General features: G+C 44.2%; 1 protein-coding gene across 1 annotated transcript in view; it reads right to left on the bottom strand.

The window, feature by feature from the left end:
* PLPP4 (phospholipid phosphatase 4) overlaps positions 1-20,339 on the bottom strand; it is a 145,142-nt gene extending 124,803 nt beyond the window's left edge. The window contains exons 1-2 of the mRNA XM_052660823.1: positions 20,284-20,339; positions 19,960-20,042 (exon numbers count right to left, since the gene is read on the bottom strand). Coding sequence (XP_052516783.1) covers positions 19,960-20,042; positions 20,284-20,339 — 139 coding nt within the window. The remainder of the gene's footprint in view (positions 1-19,959; positions 20,043-20,283) is intronic.
* Positions 20,340-23,274: the final 2,935 nt, after the last annotated feature.

The following is a 23,274-nucleotide window of genomic DNA, read 5'->3' as shown; positions in this document are numbered from 1 at the left end:
GAGTCAAGAGACTGGGGGTCTAGGTTTGCCTCCGCCACTGAACAAGGAGGACATGATTGAGGCCCCCTGTTAAAGACAGGGAAAAAAAAAAAAAAAACTAGAGGGGAAGACAGATGAGACAAGCCCTCAAGACTCTCCCAGGTCAGACACAGGGTAAGATACAATTCACTCTGTGGTGCCTTCTGGTAAAATGTCAGAGTTCCATTTGCTCAGTGTACGTCAATCCCATTCATGTCCATGACTTCACTGAGGATGTCAGGGTCATTTAATTACCAGAAAGCCTCACCGCCAGACCCTTCTCTCCCCTCTCTACCCAAATCTGATGCAAACTGTTCCATCGCATTAAACACTCAATTTAAATGTTTCACTGAAGGCACTTTCATCTCACTTATTAACAGTCTGACGCTGGGTGAGTTCTTAAAGCTTTCTAAGCCTTGGATTTCTCATCCAAAAATATGAAGAATTATAAAACTCCTACCTCATAGGATTGAAGATTTAAAGGGTAAATTGCCTTGGTGCACTGCCTGGAATACAGTGAGTGCTCAATAAATATTAACTATTATCATCATCATCACCCCTGGAGCCAAGCAACCCCCAATCTGCTCCTTTTAGGAAACAATGAAAAGATATTTTGCATCTGGAAAAATATCAGAGCATAAGTATCTCTGTTTCTTGCGTTTTTCCATAAATAAGGTATTCATATTTTTTATATCTAATTTAATATGTTCTCATTACACGGCTGAAGACATTTTCACTTGTCTACAAGACTGAATTAAAACCCAATACATCCAGAAAACCAAGTATTTCTATCATTTAAAAAAAAAAAGACTTTTTTGTGGGACTTTTTTGTAACTTCATCATCAGTATTATATACATTTAGGGTTAGTATATTTAAATAAGATACCACAGAAAAGCAAATTCGGAGCCAAGTCTTGGAAAATAGGTAGGATTTTAGATTAGCAAAGAAAAGACCACTTACTTGATGACTCAGAAAACTATAAAAATATTCACAAGTGGAAGAATCAATTTTTAATATAAAATTAATATAAAATATAAACACTGTATCAAAGAAACATTTGAAAAATGTTTTTGAAACGGACATCTAGTTCAAGAAGACCAATCGAACCTGTACGTTTTGTCTTTCTTCCCTCTCGGAAGTCCACTCAAAAGAATGAAAAACATAAAATCCATATCCAGGCTGCAGAGCCTCAAGGGGTACCAATTCGCAAGGCAGAAGACAAAAAAAAATTATGGAAGACACAAAGCATATGGGGAGAAAATACTGGATAATACAAGAAAGGAGATGCAGCCCTGTTAAGGAGTTTAGACAGAGAGTGGGAATCCAAAATTCCATGTACAAATTTCCTTCGAATTATTGGCAAACTCAGAAATTCCAACATGCAGGAGAACAGTACAAATTACAATAATGGAAATTAACAGCCACATGGAGAAGGAAATGGCAACTTACTCCAGTATTCTTGCCTGGGAAATCTCATGGACAGAGGAGCCTGGCAGACTACAGTCATTGTCTCAGGCAAAACTGGTTGTTTAAGAAGCCTAGAAACATTGGCCTTTGGCCACAGAAGAACTAAGCTTGCTACCTTAGGTTTATTAAGATTTGCCCCATAAAAACTTAAATTTAATTGAAAATACCTATGCAAGGCAATGCCAAAGAATGCTCAAACTATGCACAATTGCACTCATCTCACATGTTAGTAAAGTAATGCTCAAAATTCTCCAAGCCAGGCTTCAGCAATACGTGAACTGTGAAATTCCAGATGTTCAAGCTGGTTTTAGAAAAGGCAGAGGAACCAGAGATCAAATTGCCAACATCCGCTGGATCATGGAGAAAGCAACAGAGTTCCAGAAAAACATCTATTTCTGCTTAATTGACTATGCCAAAGCCTTTGACTGTGTGGATCACAATAAACTGTGGAAAATTCTGAAAGAGATGGGAATACCAGACCACCTAACCTGCCTCTTGAGAAATCTGTATGCAGGTCAGGAAGCAACAGTTAGAACTGGACATGGAACAACAAACTGGTTCCAAATAGGAAAAGGAGTACATCAAGGCTGTATATTGTCACCCTGCTTATTTAACTTATATGCAGACTACATCATGAGAAATGCTGGACTGGAAGAAACACAAGCTGGAATCAAGATTGCCAGGAGAAATATTAATAACCTCAGATATGCAGATGACACCACCCTTATGGCAGAATGTGAAGAGGAGCTAAAAAGCCTCTTGATGAAAGTGAAAGAGGAGAGTGAAAAAGTTGGCTTAAAGCTTAACATTCAGAAAACGAAGATCATGGCATCTGGTTGCATCACTTCATGGGAAATAGATGGGGAAACAGTAGAAACAGTGTCAGACTTTATTTTTTTGGGCTCCAAAATCAGATGGTGACTGCAGCCATGAAATTAAAAGACATTTACTCCTTGGAAGAAAAGTTATGACCAACCTAGATAGTATATTCAAACGCAGAGACATTACTTTGCCGACTAAGGTCTGCCTAGTCAAGGCTATGGTTTTTCCTGTGGTCATGTATGGATGTGAGAGTTGGACTGTGAAGAAGGCTGAGCACCGAAGAATTGATGCTTTTGAACTGTGGTGTTGGAGAAGACTCTTGAGAGTCCCTTGGACTGCAAGGAGATCCAACCGGTCCATTCTGAAGGAAATCAACCCTGGGAATTCTTTGGAAGGAATGATGCTAAAGCTGAAGCTCCAGTACTTTGGCCACCTCATACGAAGAATTGACTCATTGGAAAAGACTCTGATGCTGGGAGGGATTGGGGGCAGGAGGAGAAGGGGACGACAGAGGATGAGATGGCTGGATGGCATCACAGACTCAATGGACGTGAGTCTGAGTGAACTCCGGGAGATGGTGATGGACAGGGAGGCCTGGCGTGCTGTGATTCATGGGGTCGCAAAGAGGTGGACACGACTGAGTGACTGAACTGAACTGAAATGATGCAGTATTTATTTTAGCAACTGTAGTTTTGGGTTTAACTAAGTTTTCAAATTTTCTGTGGTTGTGGAAAATATTATTTGGCAACTGGCTGTAGCAACAATACTTCCTAGTGGTATTATTTGGGTATACCTGTTAGTGATCACATTTCTAGGCACAGAATATTCAGAAATCTCAATTTGGGCAGTTTTAATTAGCTAAATTGTAAATATAGTTGGGAATGTGTATTCTTCTTCTGCAAAATATATAATTGCTTAAATAATAAGGAAATGCCACCATCTCCATTAAATGTTTGGTCTTATCAAGTCCTCTCTCTCACAATGTGGGCAATCATGAGTTTCTGTGGTCATTTGACATTATTAATATATGTGTTTGTACTGGAAACACACACACACACACACACACACACACACACACACACACAGTAACCGTCATAGTCTAAAGAGTGAAGGACAGACTTCAGCAGCCAGGAGATAGAGTTTGGAGTTGAAACATCCCCAAGTTACACTTTCAACTGAAACCTCAAAAGGCTCAAACCACAGGAGTAAGAAACACATCCTAGAACTTAAGGACACACCCTAGTATCTAAACCAACACAGACTTCTCCAAACACATTTTAGAACCAAAGCTTCAAGGATTAAGGTGAGTCCACAGTAAATTAACTGCCTACAAGCTTAAAACTCAACATTTTTCAGAGGAAAGTTAAAAGTCAAGTGTCTCATAATATCCAACATAAAATTAAAAATTATAACACAAGCAAAGAAACAGGAAAACATGATCCATAATTCAGAGAAAAAAAAAACAAAACCATGGATCATCCTAACAATGGAAATAGCAGAAAAGGACTTTCTACTGTAAAATGTGTACAATTCTAGGGAAGGATGAAAAGAATAGGTGAACCAGTGGAAAACATCACAAAGAAACTAAAACTCTATAAAAAGAATCAAAAGGAAATTAGCAATATATAATTGAAAAAAAAAAGCATTTGAAATAAAACATCTGTTGCATGGGCTTACCAAAACAAAATAGATACAGCAGAATAAAGAATTAGTGAATTTGAAGAAAAATCAATAGCTATTATCTTAAACTAAGTCACAGAGAGGGAAGTTAAAAAAAAAAAAAGAAAAAGAAAAACAGAAAGAACTACCCAAGACCTGAGAAATAATAATAATAATACTAAACTGTCTGATATATATATAACTGAAGAACCAGAGGGAGAGGAGAGACAGACAGACTGGGGTTAAAGAAATATTTTAAAAAATAATGTCTTGAGAATAACTAATTGATGAAAGACATCAAACCATCGCTCCAAAAATCTTTTTGAACCTAAGCAGCAAAAATACAAATGTGCCACTCCTCTGGGTTTGGCCTGCCCCCTTGTCTTAGGAGTGTGCTATCTACTGTCTATCTAATAAAATATCTGTCTACTTGAGCTGTAAAAAAAAATACAAATGAGACCAAACGAGACACATCATAGACAAACTGCTGACAACCAAAAATGAAAATAAAGTTTTAAAATCAGGCAACCGGAAAACACACGGCATTCAGAAGAGCGAGAGTAAGAGGGACAGCTGACTTCTCATCGAAACATTAAAATCCTCAGGACGATCCAAAGCCGTCTCTAAAGCACAGAAAGAAAATCGTCGATCTGAAATTCTATAACAAACAAAAACGTCTTTCCAAAGTTAAGGCGAAATAAAAACAAATCCAATAAGGCGAAAGCCAAAAGAATCCATTCATTCCTGGCAAACCTGCCCACAAGACATGCTAAAGGCAGCTATCTAGGCTGAAGGGATAGCATCCTAAAGGGAAAATCAGATACGCAAGAAGTAATAAAGAGTACTAGACATGGTAGATGTGTGGGTAAATATACATTGAAATTTTACTTTCTGTAAAAATGTATTAACTGCTAAGACAGAATAATGTAAATGTTTTATGGGGCTTACACGTAAAAGTGAAATCTAAGACAATGTACCAAAGGCATGAGAAAAACATGTCTTTTAAAGATTCTTACATTGTACGTAAAGTGGTATAATATTGACTTAACAATGACAAGTAAAAAATGCATATTGTAATGTATAGAAAATCATATGAATTTTTTAAAGAGGTATAATTAAAATATAATAAAGGAGATAAAGTGGAATACTAACAAGTATTTGATTAGCCTAAAAGAAGACAGAAAAAGAGAAACAAGAATAGATGAAAAAAATAAAAATCAAATAAGAAGGTGGTAGGCTTCAACCCAACCATACCCATTGCATTAACTGTAAACGGCTTAACCATTCCAACTGAATGGCAGAGACTGGTCAGACTGGATAAAATTAAAAGGCACAACTAAAAGCTGTTTATAAGAGTCATAGTTTTATACATTAAACATAAAAATACAGATAGGTTGAAAATAAAAAGACTGAAAAGTACATTCTGTGCAGACATTAATCTCAAGAAAGATAATGCAGCTACATATTAAAAGTAAATGAAGTAGAATTTAAGATAAAGAACATTAAAACAAAGATTGAAACTTCATGCTGATAAGATGTTCAATTTCATCAGAATGAAAGATAATTTAAGAACAGTACCTAGAAATGGACACAGTAATTTCAGTTACAAATCTCTAAAGGAAAAAAAGGGAGGTAGCAAAGAAAACTTGAACTATTCAGCAAAGCAAGAAACAAAAAGGGGGGGAGTGGAACACAAAAATGAGCACCACTTAAAGAAAACAGAATAAGTTGGCAGCAATACAAAATAAATATTAGCTATCTCAAAAAATGTGAAAGCTTTAATTACCCCAGTTTGACATAGGGAGCATATCTTCACATTTAAAAGAACAAATTTAAAAGAGTGAAAATATGAGGATTTGAACAGCACAGCTAACTTGCTTTAATATATTTACAGCTTTATAGCTACCAAACAGAAACTATTCATTATGTTCAAACTATGTAAATTTACAAAAACTTACACTGTAGGTAAATTTTAAAATTGACTATGTATGTGACCATACAGAGAATCCTAACAAAATTTTTTTAAAAAACTAGAAATCACACAAGTCACAGTCTCTGATCTCAACTCAATGAAATTATTTTAGCACTGTGGTTATTGTTCAGGTGTTAAGTCGTGTCCAACTCTTTGTGACCCCAGGGACCCTCCAGGCTCCTCTGTCCATGAGGTTCTCCAAGCAAGATTCTGGAGTGGGTTGCCATTTCCTTCTCCGAAGACTATAATTATCTCCATATTTAAGGCTAGGAAGCTGAAACACAGAGAGATAAAACAAACCACCCAAGTTCACATAATTAGTCAACAGGAGATTAGTGTTTTGAGCCCCAAACATCCTGGTTCGGGATCCTGCAATCTAAACCTTCTCAGGAAGAAGGGGCCATTTCCTTTCAGATATCTCAACAAACTATAAAGTTACAATAATTGAAATGTTATATTGAGCCACAACCAAGCAAACAAATAATCACAATAGAATTCACTTGCAATCTACAGACATATGGAAGTTTGTTACGTGATGAAGAAGTCACTGAGAAAACAATGCTTATTTTGTAACTGACAAACACATGTAAGAAAAATGTTAAATCCTCCACTTCACTCCATAAGTTTAAAAAAATTCTCATACAGAATTAAAATTAAATTAAATCTCATACAGAATCAAAATTCTCATAAAGAATTAGAATTAAAGAAGAAAAGTATAAAATACTAGGCAATACAGAAAAATGTTTCTGTTTTAGCTGACAAAGTGAAACTGAAAATGAAAGTCGCTCAGTCGGGTCCGACACGTAGCGACCCCACGGGCTATACAGTCCATGGAATTCTCTAGGCCAGAAAACCAGAGTGGGTAGCCTTTCCTTTCTCCAGAGGATCTTCCCAAACCAGGGACTGAACCTAGGTATCCCCAGTTGCAGGTGGATTCTTTACCAGCTGAGCCACCTTTCTAAATAGGACAGAAATTCTGAAACCACAAAGGAAAAGACTGAAAGATTTAACTATATCATTGAATTGTGCACAATAATAGAAAGTGCAAAGAAACTTAAAAGTCAATCATACAGGTGTAAACGTTTTGCAACTTATGAAATAAAAGGTCAATAGCTATTAAGAATAAAACACTCCTACATATCAGGAAGATAGATGTGAAGATCCAATAAAAGCATGAATAAAGGAAAATGGCAGATATTTTAGTTAAAAATACAAATTTCCAATACACGACTGAAAAGATGCAAACGATATATTCCCTCTCATGTATAAATATAAAATGTTAATAACATCCAGAATTGGCAAAAATGTTAAAAAAAAAAAAAAACTAGATACCTCTGAACTATTGGTAGAATGTAAGTAGGTATAGCCATTTGGGTAGCAATTTGGTAATACCCAGGAGAGGGCACTGGCACCCCACTCCACTACTCTTGCCTGGAAAATCCCATGGGCAGAGGAACTGGTAGGCTGCAGTCCATGGGGTCGCTAAGAGTCAGACACGCCTGAGCAACTTCACTTTCACTTTTCACTTTTTCATGCATTGGAGCAGGAAATGGCAACCCACTCCAGTATTCTTGCCTGGAGAATCCCAGGGACGGAGGAGCCTGGTGGGCTGCCGTCTATGGGGTCGTACAGAGTTGGACACAACTGAAGCGGCTTGGCAGCAGCAGCAGCAGCAGCAGAGCAGCAGGGCTTCCTTGATAACTCAGTTGGTGAAGATTCCCCCTGCAATGTGGGAGACCTGGGTTCGATCCCTGGGTTGGGAAAATCCCCTAGAGAAGGGAAAAGCTACCCACTCTAGTATTCTGACCTAGAGAATTCCATGGACAGCCCATGGGGTCACAAAGAGTCAGACACCACTAAGCGACTTCCACTTTTACTTTTGGTAGTACCCATCAGAATTTAAAATACATGTGGCCTTTGGCCCAGAGATTTCTTTTATTGGGTTTATCACAGCAGTAATTTAATAGGTACGTCACAATATATGCACAACTGCAATGTTGTCTATTATAACAAAAGATGAAAATACTCTTAAAATTCTGTGAATAGGTTAATACAACAGAACACTACACAGCCATCAAAAGGAATCAAGTAGATCTATAAAGATAGAAAATATCTCCAAGGTACATTAAGTTACAAAAATTAAGCTATAGATAAAATGTATTTTCTTTTTTATTATATAAATATTTGTTTAAAAGTTTAACTTTAAAAAGGAAAAGGAATGGAATTGGCAGAAGTGCAGGAGTTCTGGGAAACTTACACCTTTTGTATTGTTTTAATTTTAAAATAATGTTCAAGTGAAGGGGAACATTCATCCCCATCATATTCATTTTTTGTAATCTTTTCTAACATTTGTCCCAATCAGACCTATTTCCAATAGTCTGGAAATAAATATTTTTTTGTGTAGTGTTTTCCTTAACAATTACTTCATAAAATTTTACCTTGTTCATGATTTTCAAAAAGGTTACTTTAATAGCTATATAGTATTTCTTTATATTCATAGCTTCTACAACTTTTCTTCAAACGTTGACCATTTGAAATTTTTTTGACTATCTGAACTTTAATTTATTTTTATTTGACAAGTGTATTTGCTTGGCATGGAACACAGCAATGAACATCTTTATACATGAAGCTTTTGTAATCTTTTATATCAGTGTTTCAACATATTTTTTAAAGCATTCTAAGTCAAAGAACAGGAATAATTTTTATGGCTGTCTATGCACTGTGATGTTACTCTTCAAAAGGCTTATGTCCATTTATAATTCCACATATAGCATCTGATCATATCTGTTTTACCATGATCTCACACATCCTGTGTGTTAATCCTTACTTTCTGATTTTCCTTTAAACATTTTATTTGACATGAAATATAGTAAGGTTGATTTTTGACACATTCCCACTTCAGATATTTAAAGCAATCAGAAAAGAATCATCCAGTGCCCTGTCTATGGATATTTCATTAGCTTCTTTTTTCCCCTATAACAGGAAACATCTAAGTCAGTTTCTAATTATGTATGAAAGTAATAAATGTTTACTGTAAAATAATTACACAATAAATGGTATAATGAAAAAAAAGCAAATATTATATAATCCCATCAGCCTGAAATAACCACCATTAAGATTTCGTTGTTTATCTTTATAGCTATTTTCTTACAGACATAGATACAAATTGATTTTATTCTATTACCACATTACAGTAGCTTTATACACACTTATGTAACCTGCTTTTTATCACTTAACAACAGTTTATGGATATCTTCCAAGCTAACAAATGGTTATCTATATTATATACAAAACTAAGTTCAATGGCTACACTTGTTCATCGGAGCCCATAAAAAGCTTGTGCTAATCTATATGCGTGAAGAAAGCTGAGTGCCAAAGAATTGATGCTTTTGAACTGTGGTGCTGGATAAGACTCTTGAGAATCCCTTGGACTGCAAGGAGATCCAGTCAGTCCATTCTGAAGGAGATCAGTCCTGGGTGTTCTTTGGAAGGACTGATGCTAAAGCTCTGAAACTCCAGTACTTTGGCCACCTCATGTGAAGAGTTGACTCATTGGAAAAGACTCTGATGCTGAGGGCAGGAGGAGAAGGGGATGACAGAGGATAAGATGGCTGGATGGCATCACCAACTCGATGGATGTGAGTTTGAGTGAACTCCGGGAGTTGGTGATGGACAAGGAGGCCTGGTGTGCTGCGATTCATGGGGTTGCAAAGAGCTGGACACGACCAAGCGACTGAACTGAACTGAACTGAAAACTCTGTAACTTAGGACAACAGTATCACCTCCTAGAGTAAAGGATTGAAAAGATTAGGCCATCTAGGGTGTGACAAACGCCTAGCATGAACATGGCACATGGTTAGTATTAAAACTTGCTTCCTGTAACCAAGATGGAGAGACAGGTCGATTAAAGGACACCCACACATACACATAGGCAGTCTCCTGCATTGCAGACTGATTCTTTACCATCTGAGCCACCAGGGAAGCCCCATACATGCCTATAAGCCTTGCCTTTTTCTCAACGACTTCTTGGACAATTATTCAGAACGCCATCCTCAGACTTTCCAGATACCAGTTCCAGGTTCATTTCTGCTGTGGCACTGACTGCTGCACTCATTATTAGTATTACATTGCAACTCTGTTCTTGTTGTTCAGTTGTTCAGTCCTGTCTGACTCTTTGTGACCCCGTGGACTGCATCACACTAGGCTTTCTTGTCCTTCACCATCTCCCAGAGTTTGCACAAACTCATATCCATTGACTCACTGATGCTATCTAACTATCTCATCCTCTTCCACCCTCTTCTCCTCCTGCCCTCAATCTTTCCCAGCATCAGGGTCTTTTTCAATGAGTCATTTCTTTGCATCAGGTGGACATTGTATCGGAGCTTCAGCTTCAGCTTCAGCATCAGTCCTTCCAGAGAATATTCAGGGTTGATTTCCTTTAGGATTGACTGGTTTATCTCCCTGTTTGTGACATTAGGTATCTTTTATTTACCTCTATCTCGACCTCCCCCTTTTCATACTGTTCATGGAAGAAAAGCTATGACCAACCTAGATAGCATATTAAAAAGCAGAGACATTACCTTGCCAACAAAGGTCCATCTAGCCAAAGCTATGGTTTTTCCAGTAGTCATGTATGGATGTGACAGTTGGACCATAAAGAAAGGTGAGCACTGAAGAATGGATACTTTTGAACCATGGTATTGAAGAAGACTCGAGAGTCCCTTGGACTGCAAGGAGATCCATCCAGTCAATCCTAAAGGAAATCAGTCCTGAATATTCACTGGAAGGACTGATGCTGAAGCTGAGACTACAATACTTTGGCTACCTGATGTGAAGAACTAACTCATTGGAAAAGACCCTGATTCTGGGAAAGATCAAAGGCAGAAGGAGAAGGGGACGACAGAAGTTGAGATGGTTGGATGGCATCACCGACTCGATGGACATGAGTTTGAGCAAGTTTGGGGAGTTGGTGATGGACAGGGAAGGCTGGTGTGCTGCAGTCCATAGAGTCGCAAAGAGCCGGATACAGCTGAGCGACTGAGCTGAATCTCGACCTCCCCGCTGGAGGGAAGAGAGGTGGAGGAAGGAAAGGAGCCTGGCTTTAACACTTACCATGTGTCACAACATTACTTCGCCTCACCTTTAAGCCTCCTCGGCAGTGATATCTTGTCCCCACTTTACAGATGAGGAAGCCGGGACACATCTCTCTCATCAGCAGTCAGGATACAGCTTCAATGCCCACAAGCAGACTTTGGTGCCATGCTGTCCCCCTTCTGCAGAGTGGGGACCCAGCCTCTGCACATCCTCCTGTCATTTACCACGTGCTTTACACAAAGTCACTGATCAACAGATGGAGATTAAAGCAGCATACAGCCTAGTGCTCTCTCTCAGAATTTGGGCCAGACAAAAAGAAGCCAGATCCTCTTTAAAAATCTCAGATGAATTACTGAGCATTTCCACCCCTCAGTATATAGTTATACTGAGGGAGTATACAGATATGTTCATTAAAAACAATAGCAGCATTATGCTTAATAGCCAAAAATAATAAATAATCCAAATACCATAAATGATATCCATATAACAAGTAAACAAAAAGGTTCCAGCATGCCATGACAATGAGAATTAACAAACTAACACTACGCATAACACGGATAAGTCTCCAAAGCATGCCCAAGCAGAAAGCCCCCAAAAAGCTACAGAAAACAGTATACGCAGTGCTTGATGCCATTTACACAAAGCTCAAAAACGCTGTTAGAAGTTAGAATGATGAGACCCTCAGGGTGGCAGAAGGGGCTGTTGAGGGTGGAGGGTGCTCTGTACAGTCATGAATCATGCTCTTTTCTTTGTGGATATTATTTTTAGTTTGGACTGAGACGAAATTCCTGAGTCTGTAAGTCAAAACAGTCAAATATCAGCAATTCCACATGGTTCAAACTGATACTTCAATAAAAATACGTTTTAAAAACCCTCTGGTAAAGAAGAAAGATATGTCTAGTGCCGATCGGCAGACTGTTGCCTTTCTGCAAACCAACCTAGATGCTCCTGCAGCTTCTGACCCCATTTCTCACTGCTTTGTCTTCAGTGGACACAGAATAGCAACTCGTCCCTCACCTCGACGGGACAATTTTTCACAGTCACGTATTAAAAGGCTGTGATGAAGCAGTCCTTGGGCTCTACAGCCCCAGCCCCTCCTGGCTTCCTGCTCATCCATCCCGGGCACTGCCAAGTCCTGTACTAATTTACTTCCTCACGGTAAACCAGGGTTTCTAATTCATCCGCAGAACACCAAGATTATATTTTTTAAAGAAACAATATTACTGAGACAATTTCTTATTTAAAAACACTATCACAGAAAAATAGAGATATGGAGCTTTTACGAGCCTTGTGTGGGTCATAAAAGGTATAATCTTCATAACTAATTGAGATAACTTTATCCCAAAGCTATAAAACTAATGATCTCTTTTTGTGGCATTGTAAGCATTTATCTCCCTGTGGGAAAACATCACCAGTTCTCAGAATTCTGGGTACAGCCGACTCATTCTACAGTGGCAAATAATATTTCAAACGGAAGGATGCTCCATTTATCGGAAGATAGAGCAGATGCCCTCCTGGGTGGGGGAGAAGCACTGGGTATACTTGGTCCGGCATGCAGAGACTGGTGGGTGCAAGGGGTGTCTGATTGAAGAATTGTCTGCAGCAGGCTTCTGGCAGAACTCTGTGTGAAAGCACAGACTCAAAGGTCAATGATGGGAACACAGCATTTTTCTTACATATTAGCGAACACTGATAACACTTCTGATTCAGAGTCCTAGAATCGCTGCTGTAAAAGGCCGGTAATTTGTCTCTGCTGAGAAGCTACAGGGCTGAGACACCATCAGAGAGACAGCACCCCACGCTTTAATGGGGGTACAGCTCACTGAATGAACTCATGGCAATTTATGTACCTCACTTTAGGGGGCTAAAAGCAATTGTTTGAAATAAAAAGGAGTTAATTATTTTACAGAAATATGGTAGTAAATCATTTGCAATAAGAGTATCATTAGCTACCTATGGCATTTTCCTTAGCGTGTACATTACAGATTCATCTCAATAAAAGGATAATAAAGATCATATCACCATTTGTTGGGGCTCTCTCACTTAATACTCCCAAGTCTTACATCCGAGGATGCTGTTGATGGGGAATAGATGGAGAAAGATGGACTGAACTAGGATAAACACTTTGCTAAAAGGTTCACACAGCTAAGTGACAAAACCAGGATTCAAGTCCCAGTAACACAACGCCAAGGGCCCTAACTGTGATCACTATACTACATGGCCAGGTTTTGACACTACATATAGATCATAGGGATTCACAAGAGTAGGGAGCAGACACCTAATTATCAGTGTATGTACTGTAGGCACTTACAGCACCGTATTTAAGAAAACCCAGTGAAGTAGGAACTAACCCATTTCACTCATGAAGAACTGAGGTGTTAGGCAATTTGCTAGTTGGTAGCAGAGTTAAAATCCCATCCCAACCCCGATCCATCCAGCTCCAAAGCCCATGGTTTGTCATTTACACTTTGCTTCAAAAAACCCTTTGTTTCTAGAGAGTGAGCAAAATTATTACAGGTGTATTAGATAGAATAGATTTCTGCTACAGTAGCTAAAGTGAAAGTCAATCAGTAGTGTCTGACTCTTTGCAATCCCATGGATTATACAGTCCATGGAATTCTCCAGGCCAGAATACCGGAGTGGATAGCCTTTCCCTTCTCCAGGGGATCTTCCCAACCCAGGGATCGAACACAGGTCACCCACACTGCAGGAGGATTCTTTACCAGCTGAGCTACCTCAGTTCCCAAATCACAGTTAATGATAAAAAGCTTCCTTCTGTCCCACAAGTCCAGCAGCAGCAGGCATCTGGCGGCTTTGCCACCTCAACACAGAGCTCCATGCTTGCCGCCAACAGAGAAGGACAATGACAGGTCACCAAAGGGGCCTGATGCTGCCTCAACCTAAAGGTGACCCCTGTCACTCTGCCCGTGTTCCCCATGGCCCCACCTAAATGCAGGGATTTGGGAACGGTCGTCTCACATGTAGCCAAGGGAGAAAATAACCAGAGGCGACCCTAGACCACAAGAGGGTCTCAAGCCACTGAAACTGCACGTCAGCAGTTCCCAAATGTGTAAGAAGGATCGCCTGATGAAAATGCAACACTCCACGGGTTGATGGGCGTGTTGATCCACTCCAGGGTTGGGCTCCACTCCAAAGGCTGATCCAGTCAGGCCTGAGCTGGGGCCCAGGTAATTCAGGCGCAGGTGGTCAGCAGGCTGCCCTTCAGGAAACCTTGCTCTGAATGGATGCCGAACACTCAGGGGTCTGTAAACACGATCTTCGCAAACCAAGGGCCAGCTGGTGAGCTCCCCTGAGCACCAACCATGCAAGGCCCAGCTGAAAGAGCAGGGAAAGCAAAGAAGACAGGGATGTAGATTCCTGCACAGAGGGCAGAACAAACCTCAGGCTCAAGCACAGAGGAGCCCAGCAACAGAGGCGCACATGGCCACCGACAGAAGGACCGGGACCTAGGTGCCGAGGGAGCTACTGCACCCTCCACGGTGGGCATGTGTCTGTTCATGGCGCTTTTTTGTTTCAAACTTCCCAGGGCTCCCCAGGGACGTTCCGCACAGGGGAATATCCAAGCTTCACACAGGGCCCTAAGACGTCCTCATGCTAGGCTCATTTCCTGACCTTCCTACAACCCAACTCCACAACCTCGAAACCCACACTTTGTATTGAGGCCACACGTGGCGAGCTTAGTTAGTGTTACTCACTCATTCATGTCCTACTCTTTGCAGCCCACCAGGCTCCTCCGTCCATGGGATTCTCCAGGCAAGAATACTGGAGTAGGTTGCCATTCCCTTCTCCAGGGAATCCTCCCAACCCAGAGATCAAGCCTGAGTTGATCCCTGTAGGCCGATTCTTTACCATCTGAGCCAATTCCACCCAAAATGTGCCTCCAGGCTTTGGCTCCAGGACTCTGTCTGTAGGAATGTTCTCGGGCCCAGGGCCTCTGCACCTTCCATGCCCTGCTCAAGACTCAGGTGAGAGATGCCAGCTCTAAGCAACCTTCCTTGGCACTTGTCTATTCCTTGTCATTCCTCCCAGGGCTAATTAACTCCTCCTTCTAAGTAAGACCGAGCAGTCTGCTCCAAACACCATAGCTCTCCCCAACCTCGAGTCTTAAATCAGACTTCTCAGGGTAATAAAGAAAGATCTATTAGCTACTGCCAATATTCCAAAAATCCACCTCACAGCCAGGGCCCTCGAGCAAGTCACCTGGATCGGCTAAAGCGCCAAGTTACTCTGTGTCTGTTTGGAATTACACAAACTGAAGTTTACTAATGAAAGAGAAAAAAAAAAATAACCACTATAACTGCAGGGACCTACAAGATGCCAAACATGCATCTATAGACTGGATGGATAATAAAAGGGAAATGTTTGGAGGCAAAACTTTCAAAACCAGTGACTGCAAAGCGAGGGGCGGGGGCGGGAATAACAAAAAGCAGTGTATCATGTACTTGCTCTGCCAGGCTGCATGCTCCTTGGAGGCCCCCTGGTCTTCCTCACCCAAGCATCCCTGCCACCTGCTCAGGCCTCCAGCATAGGTAGTGCTCAAGGAGAGAGGCTGAGTTGATCTGAGGTGAAGCAAACACCATTGCCTGGCATCCTGAGCACACCCTTAGCTTCTGGAGGGACATCCCAGACAGGGACCCTCCAGGAGCCACAGGGAGGGAGAGAAAGAGGGTGAAGGGATGTGGGGAGAAAAAGAGAGGTTGAGGACCCCAGACTCACAAATGAAGTAGGCAGCTCATCTGCGCCATCCCCCACCCACCCCGTTAGCATTTCAGGTCATCATCATATTTCCAGGGTCCTTTCTGCAGTGCTATAAATAAAGGCTTCTCCCATTTAACTGATGCCCCAGAGGGGAACGGCCAACAACAGCAAGAGAAAACAGCGCTAGTCCTTTAATGTTTTTACCGGCTACTTCCTCACCAAGTCATGCTCTCTGGGGTCCAGAGACATAAGGAAGACCCTTAAAATCTGTAACAAGCCCAACCCCTCCTCTTGGGGAAGGTGAACCACAGCTGGCCCCCTTTACCACTGAGATGTCAGAGTCTGGTTTTAGAACTAGAGGGACATTAGGCCAGACTGTGCTTCTCTAAATATAAAGGATCTTTAGAGGAGGGATGGCTTCTAAGAGGTGGTCACTTTGGTTCCAGTCTGGAAGCCTGGAACTGGACATAGTTCGTCTCAGCAGCTTTGGGAAGGGAAGACGATTGCCTGAAACCATGTTATACCTCCTGCTGGCTGAGTACCTGCAGACAAGTTACTTAGCCTTTCTAAATTGGTCTCCTTATTTGTAAAGTCGGAAAAATTAAGAGAATCCCTTCAAGTAAAATCAGGCTTTAAGGAGAAATCACATGGAGTCCCTTTGGTGGACAGCGAGCCCTCAACAGACCACTGCTGGCTGTTTTTTTTTTTTTTTTCTGAAGCTGTACAGTGAGGTGACCGAGAGCTGGAGCACTGAGATTTAGATCTCAGCGCCCTTACCAGCTCTGTGGCAGTTCCTCAATCTGTGTTTCAGATCCTTCATCCATGATTAGAAATGTCAGCACACCTGCCTCATCGGGTGCGTATAATGGTTAAATAGTATATGCAGTTGTCTTTATTAGTGTCTGGCACATAGTAAGCCCTGAATAAATGGTAGTTACTAGAGTGGCCAAGGTGGAAAAGTGGAAGTAGTGTACCACTAGTGGTACACACACGTGGGTTACACACACGGGGGTTACAGGGCCACTGACCGGCCACCTTGCTTCCACCTCCACTCACTCAGCAACATCCAGTGATGGCTTTCGCAGGTGCAGGAACACTCACAGTATCCCTGCTGGCATCTCGGGTGATGGCAGAATGGAGGAAGCCTGTGGGTACTCCTTCTCTCTGCTTTTCCCACAGCCTTTGCCATGCCATACTAAATCACTTCAGTTGTGTCTGACTCCTTGTGACCCGATGGACTGTAGCCCACCAGGCTCCTCTGTCCGTAGGGTTATCTAGGCAAGAATACTGGAGTGGGTTGCCAGGCCCTCTTCCAGGGGATCTTCGTGACCCAGGGATTGAACCTACATCTCATGCATTGGCAGGCGAGTTCTTTACCACTAGGGTCACCTGAGAAGCCCTCCCATGGGACCCTTGAGGAAGAGCAAAGCCCACAAGTCTCAGAATACTAAATTCAGCCTCAAAGCTGCACACTGTACTTTGATGTTTCCTAAACACTGATTCCTCAAACCAATTTATTTCCTGGTAAGTTAAACTTTACATACCAGCCCTGATGGGCATTACTTGTTACTAATTTTCTCCTCGGTGATTGAGCTTCTCAGGCAGGACCGAGCATTTCTCAGGTGCTCTCTGGAGAGTGGTCCATGAAAAGCATCCTGTTGGAATCCTGAGTCATCAAACCTCAATGCTAAACCTGGTCTGGAGGCAGAGAACCGGCTCCTTAAGAGAACAAGGGAAACCTTGTTTCCTAGCCTATCCCCACTACCCATGGATCCACAAATGCATTGCATTAGCACTAACCTCACACCTCTAGGGGGGCTTCCCCGGTGGCTCAGCCATAAAGAATCCGCCTCCCAATGTCAGGAGATGCAGGTTTGATCCTTGGGTTGCGAAGAACCCCCTGGAGAAGGAAAGGGCAACCCACTCCAGTATTCTTGCCTGAGAAATCCCATGGACAGAGAAGCCTGGCGGGCTACAGTCCACGGGGTCACAAAAGAGTCAGACATGACTTTGGGCACCAGGAAGTGGGGTTCTAGTTTCATGCAGAACAAATCTGATCAGAGAACAGGTGCAGCTACAGGTGATGTGCCCCAGAGGCACAAGTCTGCAAAGAAATAAAGTATCCCCCAGCAAAAGATTATTCCCTTATCCTCAGAAATGAGGTAGATACATCAAGAAGAACCAAACAGTGTCATCTAAGTTGGACCCCACAGCAGAGAAATGGATTCGGCTTGTCCAGAGGGACTTTCTAAACCTACGAGGATGAAGCTCTCCTACTGAGACCACCACCTTCGTGACTAGAGGTGGGTTCAAGCCACCAAAGCTTGCCATCAGACCAGTACTAGTGAAAGGGAGAATGAAACTCCCCTCACCCCCGAAAGCCAGCCTCTGTCATCTCGCCAGAAGCTCGTCTAAGAAAACAAAGGGTCATCTGTATCTCGCGCTCCACACCAGTCCTCCGGAAGTCGGTATCTGCCTGATGATAACAGCATCTGAGCATCTGAGATTCCCACCCAGGGAGTCAGCACAGATACCTAAGCTGGTCTTTCCAGGTAAAAGAACCGTAAGTTAATATGGCTCACTGCTAATATTTCCAATTTGGTACAAAACCAGGGAATCATCCAAAAATGCCATCAGCACCCAAGATTTTGGGTGATAACAAATCCACTCTGGGTGATAGTAAATCCCCCATTAAGTAATTAATACAAAGGGGAAGCTGGAGAAAAAAAATAAACTGCCTGATTTTTACATAACATCTTTAGAGGAAGCAAGAAGCACATAAAACGATAATTATCAAATTTCCAAATCCACTGCATGGACCATTCATTACGTATTTGTAAACATCACATAAATGTTTGGTGGCGGAGGGGGGAGATATTTGAAGGAGTGTTTGAAAATAATACAAATATTTACATATCACTGGATCCTTTTTTTAATTTGATGATTGCCAGTGGCAAACAAAACTAGCAGCCAAAGAGCCTACCTCACTTTATTTCAACATTACTCACACGAACATTCACCCAACAAATGGTAAATTTTCCTGTGCACTGAACACTATTTTATCATTTCTATCACACAATACTTTAATGGGGCTCAGCCTAACTGCCAGTTGGAAGCTGTCCCCATCTGACTGCAAGGCAAGTACTAGTTTGAATGTATATTCCAAAGGTAGAAAAATAGACTAAGAGGAGGGAAAAGTGTTTTCTGTTTTTTTCTAAAGTGCCTCAGGAACCACCCGAGTTCTTCTTCTTCCCACTGAATAACACTAGTGTTTAGTCAGAAGCTAGGAGAGGGGGTTTTCTACATCTAGGGGAAGCTCACGGATTTTTTCTAGCAGTATGAATAAACACGCTGGATGAATTTAGTCCCTGGTAAAGAAAAACATGCCAGAAAGGGCATTTCTTTGCACGTGTATACCCCGGGTGAAGGAAACCCAAGTCATCTCACAGCCTCCCACTGGCCACCAAGGACTCCGGATTCGGGGTAGAAATCCAGAGAGAGGCCTCCTGTTTGGAATGGCTCAATGGGCTTAAAAAAAAAAAAAAAGCAAATCCAGAAAGTTCATGCAACTTAAATATTTAAAATGTGTCTGAAAACAGCCCTGGGCAGAGGAGGAGAGACAACCTGAACCCCTAATGGAGGGACAAGTGTAGACACGGGCGCCTAGGTGACAGGAGATGACAGAAGGCTAGGAATGGGTCTGAAGGGATGTTCTGGGCTTGAATCTGAAGGGCAGAGACGCGACAGATCGCTGCTGCTTGGGCGCGGGAGAAGCTGGCGGGGGGCGGGCGGCGGGTCTCCGGGAGTACAATGGGGCTCATGCGTCTCTGAAAAAAAACCCATTGCCAGATCCCCCTCCTCTTGCCAAGCACCCGCCGCTCAGGGCCCCCGGGGCATCTCGCTGCTGCCCTAAGTGGACATGGACTCCGCACAGAGCTCTAGGCAGATGGAGCCCACATCCCGGGCTGCCGGCCCTCCGACTTCTTAGCCGCCGCAGCAACAGTTTTCCAGCCGGAGAAGTACCGCAAATGCCTCCGGGAAAAACGCTCACCAGGACCCCCCGGGCGCCAAAGCCAGGGGCGCGAAGGGAGATCCAGCCCGGCCCTGGGTACCGCGAGGATCCAGGAAGGATGCAACCAGGAGCAGAGACTGCAAACGTCGGGCTCCGAAGATCACACACAAGGAGAAACTTCCCCAGGGTGCCAACGAGGGTGCGCGTCTGCGTCCCCGTGAGCATCCAGAATCCCGGGCAGGTGGTGCAGGGCCGGGGAAAGGCGCCGGCCAGGGGACCTGGCGCGTTGAGGGTGACGGGAGCCGGCTCAGTCTCGCGCGCCGGGGTCCCTTCGCGCGCAGAGTCCCAGGAAGAGGGCCAGAAGGGTCTCTCTAGGTCCTCTAGGACGCATCCCTGGGCGGGGAAGGGACCCTCCAATCCAGGCCCCGGCGGGACGCAAACAAACTTGGGGTGCCCAGAGGCTCGGTCCGTGGGTCCCCGAGTCCTCGCGCCCCGACACCGCGGCGCGCCACTACTTACACGAAGACCCCGAAAAGCAGGGCTCGGACCCCGATCTCGATGGCCAGTTCTCTCATGGTGTGGCCGGAGCGGCTCCCGCGGCGGCGGCGGCGGCTGGTGCTCTCGGCGGCTCTCGCAGCCTGGCCGGTGCCGGCTCGCCAGACCCGGGGCGGCGAGCGAGGCGCGCTCCAGGCCGCGGGCGGGGGCGGGAGGCGGGCGCCGGGAGGGGCGGGCAGGGCTCAGCCCAAATCTCCCGCCCGAGGCTCCGGGGTTCGGGGACGCCGCATCTACAGCCCCCGACGCTCCCAGCCCCGCGGCCCCTGCGCCGAGCGGGAGGGCGCCTCGGGGAGTCCCGGGTCCCCCGCGCCCGGCACCGCCTCCGCGCCCTGGGCCCGCCGCGCCCTGCGCTCGCGCCTGGGCGAGGGGAAGCCCGGGGAAGCCCGGACGCTGCCGCCTCCCCTGCGCGCTCCCCGGCTCCCCGGCCAGTGGGCGGCCCCTGGGCTCGGCGCCCGGGCAGCGCGCTCGCTGGGTCTCTGCCTGCGGCCCCTCTGCGTCTCGACTCTCTCTGCTCCCGGGGCTCTGGCTCCTTGGCACAGGCACTCACGTGGGCAGGTAGTAGCGCAGCGCTTTGAGGATTCTCTCGGGCTCCAGACAGCCCTGGCACCCGCTGTTCGTGGCGGGCGGCGCTCCTTCCTATCTATTCTCTGCCCCCTTCCTACATTTTTCTAGCCTGGATTTTTTTTTTTTCCTAAGAAGTACCCGAGATTACTTTCAAGCTTTGCTTTGCCCCCGGAAGAGCCGGCCAGATTTCAGGGTTCTGGCATAGACTGAGGGCAAAGGGGAACCTGGTTCTTCGCCAACCATCAGCGTCAGGCCAAAGGAAACCGCCCTCACCCCCACCCCCTCGCAGCCCCCAAGCAGCTCTGGACTGTGCTGTGAAACGTAAAAGGGAGAGAGACTGGCCCCTACCCCAGCAGGTGGGCAGGGTCCCTCTTTGCTGACTCAGCATCGTCATCAGCACCTGAGGCAGCAAGGGCTGGTGGGAGGACCAGGAGCCTCATCCAAAGGGTTCAGAGTCAAAGGCCAGATCCTCACCGGTGACCCGAGGGTCAGGACGTCAAACCAGAGCCCATGCAGGGGTTAGGTTTGCTTTCCCATCACCTGTCAAGATTATGTTTCTCAGAATTTGAACTTTCTATTTTTATTCATTTAAAACAAATGGACATTCAAGATGCAAAACTCATATTAACCATAACCATCAGGTTGTCTCTGGGGAGCCCAGATCTCTCCTGGGTTTAGAGATCAGGGGAGATGGCAGTTACTGGGAATGAGAAGCCAGAGGGCAGCCTTGGACAAGAGGGCGGGTAAGAAGAAGGAAGACCTTAGAAGGAGAGCTTAGGCATCAGCAGAGGGCAAACTGACTCTACCTCCGCAGGGACCCATGACAGATCAAGATTCCAGAGCCAAGACTTCTCAAAGACTAGGGAGAGAAAGGCAGACAGACGAGGAACAGTCCTGGCCGTGTGGAAGGGAGTCCCTCCTGGAAGCCCCAGAGGCAGGCGCGCATCTAGTTAGCCTGCCACTGTACACATGATGCCTGGCACACTGTGCTTGGTAAGTATTCGGTGAATGAATGAATGACTATGTATATCACGCATGCGGAGTGTCAGGTATGGGTAGAGTAATGAGGACTTGGAGGAAGGAGGTGTGGGTCTGTTTCCTCTGTTCCCCGAGCCTTGCAACTACCCTAAACACACTGGACTGAGTTGGGGTGTGGGAGAGTCCATAGTCAACCCAGTGAATGCTAGGAACCCAAATCCAAGAGGATCTGGTCAGGTGGCCAGATTCCAGATTACTAACAAGAGCCAGTGATAATAATACATCACTTACCTATGAGCATCGACTGAGCACAGTTATGTGTTGGCTGCAAGGACTCATAATCTAAATCTGCCCTCAAGCAGACAGACAGACAAGGAACGGTGAAGAAACATTAAGAAACTTGGCAAAGCAGTACCAATCAGCCCCAAAGGAGTGCTTCTGAAAACTGGATCACTCTGAGATCAGAGGTTGGAGTCCTCCCTTCAGTCTGGGGTGGCCAGAGCACAAAGCCTTGTTGAGGAGAGTTGGTTCTTAAAAGGCCAAGGAAATTCCAAGTAAGGGCAAGAACATAAATAGGTGAATGGAGAAGAGGTGGAAGGGGTCTGGAGGGCAGAGTGGACTGACCTCTCTGGCAGTCAGAAGGGTGGACCAAGGTTAAGTTCATGGTCGAGACCTAATTGTGTTGGTGCTGCCCACCAGGGACTGTTACCAAGATTGCAGATTTAGAGTCTTTGTGCCACATGTTCCTGATCATTGCTTGCTTGTATGAGAGATGATGCCTAGAGAAGGAGTTTGAAAGGGCATGTGACCACACTGCTATCATCGTTAAAAGGGGACTTTGAAACACACAGCTCTAAAGAGCTGCCCAGGTAACCCCCTCTTTTGATGCCTTGAATTGATTCTATGCTCTCCCCTCAATGTGGTCATCGTGTTTGGATCAGAAATCCTGCTCCCGATGAAGAATTCACCCTTGAGGGAGCCTGTACCCTCTCCAAACAGCTCTGTCGAAATCTCTCCCCTATAGGGAATTACACTGTAACATATAATGACGGATTAGTCCTACTTCACCTGTTCCTAGGCCTGCCAGCTGCACAGAACTGATTCCATTAGAACTTCTGTGGCGCAAGGAACAGATGGCTCAAGCCAAATTCATTTTAAAGAAGGAGAATTGTAAAGTTCAGAAGATCAGGCTTCAGACACAGCTGGATTCAGCATCCAAGCAATGTCACCAGGACTTGATTCTTTCTACCTCTCCACTCTGTCTGCGTTTGTATTGGCAGTCTTGAGTTCCTGGTAGCTCCAAGGTGATTGCAGGAATTCCAGCTTTCCATGCTCTCAGGATCAAATCTGATGGGAAAGACCTCTACCTTGAAGCCAGCAGCCCCAACAAAAGTGTCACTGAAGGTCACTGGC

The sequence above is a fragment of the Budorcas taxicolor genome, chromosome 23 (genome assembly GCF_023091745.1).
Source record: "Budorcas taxicolor isolate Tak-1 chromosome 23, Takin1.1, whole genome shotgun sequence".
NCBI lineage: Eukaryota > Metazoa > Chordata > Mammalia > Artiodactyla > Bovidae > Budorcas > Budorcas taxicolor.
Note: the sequence above shows the minus strand (reverse complement) of the source record. Positions and strands in the feature narration are given on the sequence as shown.